The sequence below is a fragment of the Malania oleifera genome, chromosome 4 (genome assembly GCF_029873635.1).
Source record: "Malania oleifera isolate guangnan ecotype guangnan chromosome 4, ASM2987363v1, whole genome shotgun sequence".
Lineage (NCBI taxonomy): Eukaryota > Viridiplantae > Streptophyta > Magnoliopsida > Santalales > Ximeniaceae > Malania > Malania oleifera.
In genome coordinates this window covers 121313509-121322651 of record NC_080420.1, presented here as the reverse complement: position 1 = coordinate 121322651, position 9143 = coordinate 121313509, and the positions used below count along the sequence as shown (strand labels likewise).

Genomic DNA, 9143 nt, shown 5'->3' with positions numbered 1-9143 from the left:
TTGAATGATTAAAATAAATAAAAAATTATTATTATTTAGTGGTCTCATTATATTATGATCCTCTCCTACGATGAAGAATTAAAATATTTTTGTATTAGTTACAAAGAATCATATAATGATAATAATGCGATAAAATTAATCACAAATTATTATTTTTTAAGAAATAATAGAGCAAGTTGATAGTGGAGGAGTTGTGAGTAAAATCGTGAATATTTGAAATGGAAACTATTTAATCGATGAATATAAAGAGTTAGGTTGTTTCATGATTAGATTTGAACGGTGGTGATGGGTTATAAATTTAAAAGGTAATACTATTTTAATTTTTATAAATTTTAAAGTAAAATATAAATTATTAAATTACTTATATACCCATAATTTATAAACATCTTAATTAGAAAGTAACTTGGAATTTGAAAATAATTTTAAAAAATGATGATTGAATTTAAAAAATGATTGAAAAATATTTAGGATTAGAACAAAATAGTTCAAAACACAATACTAAATTTTAGTAATTTTAAAATAACAAAGAAAAAATTATAAAAACTATTAAAATTTTTTTTCTACAAGTAGATAATTAAATAATATATTTACTATAATGAGAAACATAATTTAAGATGCATACTTAAAGAAGGAAATATATTCACTAAATACATGAGTTGACACAAAAATTAATTAATGCTTTCTTTATAAATTATCCTTGGCCAAATTAATTTTACGAAAATTACGCAAATTTCCATCATTGTTTAACTTGAAAACAAAGAAATACCTTGTGATTTCATCACGACCATTATATCTCCTTGACCTTTCCAAATAATCAAAATTGTAGTATTTTTTTGGAAAAAAAAATTGTCAATATTTATTCCATCTAAGTTGATTACGAGTTATTAAGAATTTCCAAATCAATTAACCTAATAATTTATCCAAGTCAATTAAGCATAATAATACTCATATATTTTCCTATTTTGTGGTCAATTTTTTTTTCTTAAAATATTTTTATAAGTATATTAATTTCATCGTGCTTTCTATTCAAATTTTTATTGCATTCCTTTACTACTCTTATACCATCGGAGCAAACCAAACGTGACTTATAAGTGCTTATATCTAGAATATAAACATAAATAATCAATTCACAATTAATTCATTACTAAATATAACCTTTTTCTCGTGTTATCTTTTAAAATCTTAATATATAACATAGGAAAATAATTTAATTAAACTATTAAAAATTAAAAATTAATTAATCAATAAAAACTAATTAATTAAATGAAAACACATTTTGAAAATATTTTTATATATTATGAAATTATGCCTTGTGATTATGATGTACACACATAGCAAATACGAAAATTAAAGAAAATCAAAAGTAAGAAGAAGAGCACAAATTTACATGATTCGGCAATGTGCCTATATCCATAGAGTCCGTGAGCAATTTTTACCATCAAATGAAAAGCTACCTTAGGGTTTCAACCCTTAACTACAATGTGTATATATAACCCTATATGGAAACTCCAAAATACCCTCATATGATATACATTACATTGTACTCTGATTCAAACATTATTATACCTATTGAGGAGCTTCGCCCACTTCACACCCTCTCAATGCGCCACTTAGCTACTTTAAGCAGATAGGGAGATCTTGTGCATGGAGAGTTCAAGGCCCGTATTTTGTAACATGAGTTACAACTCAATAATTTTATTATTTTTTTAATAAAAATGTTGGGAATATATCGCATAGTTTGCAATTTTTTTAGTCAAAATAATAAAAAAATTTAATAAATATTATTAATGTCCGAGAGGAGTTTTGAATTTTGAATTTTGAATTTTCTAACTTCCCTCAGTGCAAAATATTTTTTTTTCTTTTTTTTTATTTATTATTTCTTGTTATTCTTATGAAGTAACCTAATTCCAAAAACCGTATTTAGCAAGTCATGATTATCCTAAATTTTTGAAGTGGTCAACATTGGCACAAAACGCCGTACTTTATCAAATTTTACGGTTAGACATGGGTTATGTTTGTTTCCCAATCCAATTCTCAATAAAATTAAAAAAAGAAAAAAAGTTTCTTAAAAATGCATGCATCTACTACTATATTTATATTTAATATTCAAACTTTATTGAATATTTTATTGCAAGTTAATTTTTTTCTAATTTTTATGTTAAAGTTTAGCTTTGAGTATAAAGTTGTATTCGAAACGAGTTAAGACGATAAGATAATCAAATTTAGTTGTGAGTTTTCAAAATTCGAACTCCATCTATCAATTAAAATCAATTAAATTATAAAAAATTAGTAAATGTAACCATATATATAATGCATAATAATCTATCATTTATATAATATACAAATAATGAAAAAATTAATTAAAACCCAATAGAATTACATTTAGTACTATAAAATTTGAACTTGAATATAATCGATCTAACTGAATTTAAATAATTTACAAATTAAGGGATTGTTTAATTTAAAATATATTTGATTTGAGCGGGGTTATTTGATTTAAAATATAGTAATTTGAGTTAAAATAAACTAAATTTAACTTAATTATGAAGTGTTAAATACATAATATATAATATATTATTTTAAAATATAAAAATTATAAAAATAGTAAAATAATAATAAAATAACAAATTCTTAAGAAATACTTTGCAAATCAATTTAATTTATCATTCCCAAAGTTTATTTTGTTGAAATGGCTACATCCAAGGATCAATGTGCTTCAGTGGGTCCCACATGCAAATTTTTGAAACTATTTAATAAAAAAAATTAAAACCTCCAAAAATTAAGCCTCGTGTGACGTGGCGGACAGGTACCCAGAAATTTAAGGGCTGACATGTATACCTACCACTAAATAGATGCGATGCAGCACGTGTGACGTACAGAACGAACTTAATTCGTGTATTTTCCAATCGTCGGCCGCCACGTCTGCATTAGTAGCCTGAAATGCTGACGCGTTCAATTGCTATTCGTCCACGGAAGTTTTATCTGTCCAGCTTGGATTTTTCACCGCGCAGTCCATGGTAAAAATCGAGATACAGGATCTCCCTATATTAGCCCTTTCCTACATCTCTCCACACAGCTCAACCTCTCTCTCTCTCGATCTTGCTCTCTGGTCAGCCATGGCGATCGAGAGACGGAACCCTCGCATTCTCTCTCTCCTCTCTCTGCTCTCTCTCGTCGCTATCGTATCTGCTGAAGTGTTCCTCGAAGAAAATTTCGGAGGTACTCTCTCGCACACTCTCTCTATGTCTTGATTTTTTGCCTCTGACCTACAGATTTGTGCTTGCGTTTTGGCGTTTTGAGGTTTACGAGTATAGTTTATTTTTATATTACCCTGCTTGAGAAAGATCGGTGTTCTCTTCGTGCATAATCTTCGATCTGTTAATTTAGAGTGGCTATATAGGTTTTGTTGTTTGGAACATGCGGAATCGTCATTTTTGTGGTAGATCAGTGATTAAATTGACCTAATAGATAGAAATTATGAAGCTTTTTATCATGTTCCTTACATTTTCTCCGTTGTGTGTTTTTGTTTAGAGGTGAGATTTTGAAAATGGTGTTACTTTTGAAGAACTGGTTTTAGTGAGTAGAGTTGTGTGTGAATGGAAGAGGAGAATGTGGCCTGCTTGGGGAATGGTCCTCTTTTGAGTTAATTTGAATCTGTTGATCGTTTATACTGATATCACCTCTGATGACTTGGGTCGTTATGCATTTGCTTTGATCCGTTTTCAGTAGCTGTAGACGAAGGGATGCGGTAATTGTATAGGATATGTGGCGAGGAATTCTTGTTTCCATTTTACATTAGGGTTAGCAGACTATTCTCAAGGCAGCCTTACAGTCGTGTGTATCTGAGACTGCTGTTGATTTTATGTTGAATTGGTCTTTTGCGAGTCTTTTAGGCCAATTGGTAAATGTTGAAAAGAGGGAGACTAGAGGAGGGGGTGGGGGAAAAGAAACATGAAATCTTTCTGGGCATATAGTATCACCTGCTATTGCCACTCCTGCATGTAAACTTTCTTGAGTTGTTAATTATCTTGAAATTATATGCTCTTGAATTGTGTTAACCCTTTTTCTTTTTTTGATTGATATGGAAAATTTTGAAAATTTATTGGAATTTAGCTTTCAGATCATATATTTTACAGTATTTGGTCAGAATAAACTGGAATTCCAATTTCTATTTTGATTAGGTCAACTAAGTTTACTCTTGTATGTTGCCAAAACAAAGTGGAATGAGAATGACTTTCAAGTTATTTCTTCTTTATTTCTTGAGTATTATCTGCATTCAAATGGGTAGTCGTTGGGAAATATGATGATTTCATGATGTCCTTCATCTCTTAGTTCAGTGCAGTATTTACAGTTCTTGTTAGTTCCATGTGATCATATGAACAGGTGCAATTTTTAATTCACATATAATTTCCTGCATTGTGATTATATGTTTCTTTCGGTGAATGTGTAAGATGGATGGGAAAATCGATGGGTTAAATCCGACTGGAAGAAAGATGAGAACATGGCTGGGGAATGGAACTACACCTCTGGTAAATGGTATGGAGACGCCAACAATAAAGGTACTTGAAAATTCATTTTTTATGGTGTTATGAGGAACACATGTATGAAACTTGGTATATTTTGCTGTAGTTCTCTGTGTGTGTGTTTATATTGTGAGAACTAAAATAATTGGCTGGATCATGAGTTTGTTGGTTGTGATGCAGGCATCCAGACTGGCGAAGACTACAGATTCTATGCTATCTCAGCTGAGTTTCCTGAATTCAGCAATAAGGACAAGACATTAGTTTTCCAGTTTTCTGTGAAACATGAGCAGAAACTTGACTGTGGTGGTGGCTATATGAAGTTGCTCAGTGGTGACATTGATCAAAAGAAATTTGGTGGTGATACCCCATACAGGTCAATGCTGGTTCCCCTCTATTTGCGTATTTTGTCTTACGACAATTCACTCTTAATTTTCTTATTGCCATTTTTAAGTTTCTGATTTGGTATAATGCTTGGTCGGGTTGCAGTATCATGTTTGGACCAGATATCTGTGGCTACAGCACCAAGAAAGTCCATGCCATTCTTACATACAATGGAACAAATCATTTGATCAAGAAGGATGTCCCTTGTGAGACTGACCAGCTGACCCATGTTTATACATTTATCCTCCGTCCAGATGCTACCTACAGCATCCTCATTGACAATGTACAGAAACAGTCTGGTACCCTGTATAAGGACTGGGATATTCTCCCACCAAAGAAAATCAAAGATCCCGAGGCCAAGAAAGTAATTACTAACACATGAATGGGAACTAGTTTCTATTGAATTTGTTTGGTTGTCTTTTTCCTGTGACCTAATTGTATGGTTGTGACAGCCTGAAGATTGGGATGAAGTAGAGTACATTGATGATCCTGAAGACAAGAAACCTGAAGTAATCATTCCTTAATTCTATAAATTTCTATGCTGTTTTGTTCCAAATCACTAATTTGACATCTGAAAACACATTTACTTTCCTAATTCTGAAGGGTTATGATGACATCCCACTTGAGATACCAGACACTGATGCAAAGAAGGTAATTATTTTGAATTTCCTGTCAGTATTATACGTTCTTTTACAGAATTTTTTGTATGTTTGGCAGCTTTGTTGTTTACTGAGTTAGATGAAATGAAATTTTGCAGCCTGAGGACTGGGATGATGAGGAGGATGGGGAATGGACAGCCCCAACCGTCGCAAACCCAGATTACAAGGGACCATGGTCGCCGAAGGTTTGTGGAGTTGTTAAAACTAGTTGTATGACTATCAACTTCAGTAATTTATGGCTATTAAGTGCAGTACTGATAATTACTTGCCCTTTGCAGAAAATTAAGAACCCCAACTACAAAGGAAAATGGAAGGCACCATTGATTGAGAACCCAGGTTCCATTTCCATTCATTAATGGCTTACCACTACTTCAAATATACGTCTTTAAAATTTTAAATCACTAAACATGTGAAATTGCTGCTATGACAGATTTCAAAGATGACCCAAATCTCTATGTTTACGACAAGTTGAAGTATGTTGGCATTGAGTTGTGGCAGGTAACTTTATCTGTCTACTTCTTAAATGTTGTTGTGCCCTTTGATCGAATTTGAGTCAACCTGTATGCATATGTATTGTGTTAGGTTAAAGCTGGAACCTTGTTCAGTAACATCTTGATTTGTGACGACCCGGAGTATGCGAAGAAGCTGGCTGAAGAGACATGGGGCAAAAACAAGGATGTATGTTGTAGTTTCTCCTTTGAAGTTTACTTCTAATATACCCTTTTTTCTTGGTGTTGACATTTGAGAACATGTTACTTTTGCAGGCTGAGAAGGCAGCCTTTGATGAGGCAGAGAAGAAAAGAGAAGAGGAGGTACTTTGTCCATTCTTTGAGTGATTTATCCCCCCAACACCCACACACCCACTCATCTTGCACAATTGCAACCAATTTTTTTTTTAAAGGCTTTATTAGCTTTAGGAAGATTCTTTTTTCCATTTCTGTTTTCTAAGACAAACTAACGAATCTGATTTTGTTTTAAATATCAGGAATCAAAGGGTGGTCCGGTTGATTCTGATGTAAGTTTGTGTTCATGTTATATAATTAGGTTTGTGAGGAATTTGGTTTGGTTTGGTTTGGTTTGGTCTTATTTCTGCTGCTACCTCTTGTAACTTTTCAGGCTGAGGATGAAGATGATGATGCTGATGCTGATGCTGATGATGCTGCTGGGGATGACTCTGATACAGAAGCCAAATCAGAGTCTAGCCAAGATGAAAAGGATGATGATGTTAAAGTAATATTTCTTTCTGCCAAAATTACTTTTATATCTAATTTCTATTGTTCATGTCCGATATGGTTATTTATCGTCTGCTGTATTTTTGCAGGATGAACTGTGAGGGAAGAAGAGATGGCAATGCGGATTTCTGCTGACACTATTTGATTTGGGGATGAAGCCTGGGCAGTTGGGCGCTCAATTGTTTTACCTTTTTTCTTTTTTGCCTTTTTTTGAGTTTTTAAGTTTTAGAAGGTAGGTGTCTTTCTAAGGGAAAAAGAAACATTTGAAGGCTGCATGGGAAGTCTTGTCAGGCTCTCTGATTGTGTGCTTTAAAATGGCATTTTGACTGCTGAGTCATTAGAACAGAAAGGGGAAATGTTGTCTATTTTTGTTTTTATTTACATGAATGAAATGAATCTTGGGCAGCAAATATCATTGAAGCCACCCCCACCATATGACTCCTCTCTCTCTCTCTCTCTCTCTCTCTCTCTCTCTCTCTCTCTAGAATGCTACTGATTTTTGAGGCCCTCATTCGACTCCATCAGTTTTTGAGTCATTATTTCAGGTCGATGCTTAGGCATGGCTTGAGGAACCCAAGTTATAAGTGCCAAGTAGCTTCGGCTCCGATCCAAGTCTCTGCTTAGGTTAAGATTAGATCGATTGCTCAAATTAAGATTGAGTTTGAGTATGAATATCATCTTTTGAATTTGAATGCGTGAGTTGTGGCTGTTTAATCCTCTCGTGCACGCTTGTCTTCAAGCTGCTTCTCTGCATCTTCTTTTCCATAAGATTATTCTGCACGGGGGTGGGGTTATGATGTTGCAGTGGACTTCAACAATTGTCAACGTTGATGTTCTTAGGTTGCGATATATTGCTTTTTGATTCTTTGATGGTTACTTGTATTACTATTTGATTTATTGATGTTTACTTTTGATGGTTACTTATATTAATTGATGTTTACTTACACACAATCAGGGATATATTGCTATTGCTATTAGATTCATTGATGGTTACTTGTATATTTTCATGTGACAGTAGTCTCTAATTTTTTAATTCGATTCGTAAAAATGTTGCCGTGACAAAATACTTGATCACAAGATGTATAATAATGAGAGAATTTATCATAATGCAGTATTAAATTAGCTCTGATAGTTTCTCCCTTTTTTAAAAAATTACTAGACAATTGATTCTTGTTCTTGGGGCATACGAGGATATCTTATCATCTCATATCATTTTTGTTTTTATTTAAAAAAAACTCATGTCAAAAAGAATTAAATTTATGTTGAATTTGGGTTTGAACAATAATATATTGGAATTTTAAACAAAGTGTTGAATAAAATTTTATTTATTTATTATCTAAAACTATTACTTAGATTAAACTCATTCTCCATTGTAAGTTGGCATATATTTTTAATATGAATGTATGTGCTTGATACACGTTATCCCGTGAAGAAGAGTATATTCAATAATTTAATATAAATACCAATATAATTCTCGTGTAGTTAGAGAGAATTATTAAGTAGGTTAAATCTATCGTGTCATCAAACTCAAATATAGTTAATATTCGCAAAACATCAAAAAATAAATAGTTTTCAATCAATATTAATCATGGTTTGCATTAGTTTGATTTGTAGAATATTCACATTGAAATTGTTACGCGACAATCTATTGTATTCTATTGATCTATATTTTATTAATAAAGTTGTACTGATCTTTTTATTTTCTTTTCTTAAACTAAAATGGCTATAGATTTGAGAGCGTCTCATAATTTTGAATGTTGCTTTAGAAAATGGGAGAATGCTAACAAACATTTTATCGAAGTAAATTTTTGGAGATCTATTTGTCAAATCATTGGTGTCTTTATTATATATTGAATAGTTTTTCCACATAAAAAGCCTCAAATATTTGATAAAAATATGATCGTCCAATTGATAGACACCTGCTCCTTCACTTGCATAGCTTCAATATTTTGTGTGTTAAGCTTTTATCATGTACTCGTTTATGATAAATAATTTGCATTAATGTTTTCATATTGTGTGAAAAACACTTAAGCATGTGAAATATTGATGTTTATATAGTACCGAAGCAATGCCACGATAGCATTTGAGAAATAAGATAGGATTTATTTTTAAGGCATACTTTTTGTAATCTCAAACAATTTTTTTATGTTATTTTTTTTTTTAGGCTATCATCAAGTTATGCACTCTGTTTCTAAGTTTTTTCCTACTTTATTTTAAGAAAATTCTGTTCAAATTAATTTTTAGCTTAAAATTTTAAAATTAATTATCTATTTTAAGGTTAATTATTAATTCATGAGCTAAAAAAATTCTATGAAAAATCTTGAATTAGTGTTTGAGTTGGGGGATAG

General features: G+C 31.7%; 1 protein-coding gene across 1 annotated transcript; it reads left to right on the top strand.

The window, feature by feature from the left end:
* Nucleotides 1-3032: 3032 nt before the first annotated feature.
* Nucleotides 3033-7223, top strand: LOC131154545 (calreticulin). The gene is made up of 14 exons (XM_058107373.1): nucleotides 3033-3219; nucleotides 4452-4559; nucleotides 4704-4896; nucleotides 5010-5268; nucleotides 5357-5413; nucleotides 5508-5555; nucleotides 5662-5748; nucleotides 5842-5899; nucleotides 5994-6061; nucleotides 6146-6241; nucleotides 6328-6375; nucleotides 6549-6578; nucleotides 6680-6793; nucleotides 6885-7223. Exons 1-14 carry the CDS (start codon nucleotides 3117-3119, stop codon nucleotides 6894-6896), a joined length of 1281 nt encoding a protein of 426 aa, XP_057963356.1. The 5' UTR covers nucleotides 3033-3116; the 3' UTR covers nucleotides 6897-7223.
* The last annotated feature ends 1920 nt before the right edge of the window (nucleotides 7224-9143 follow it).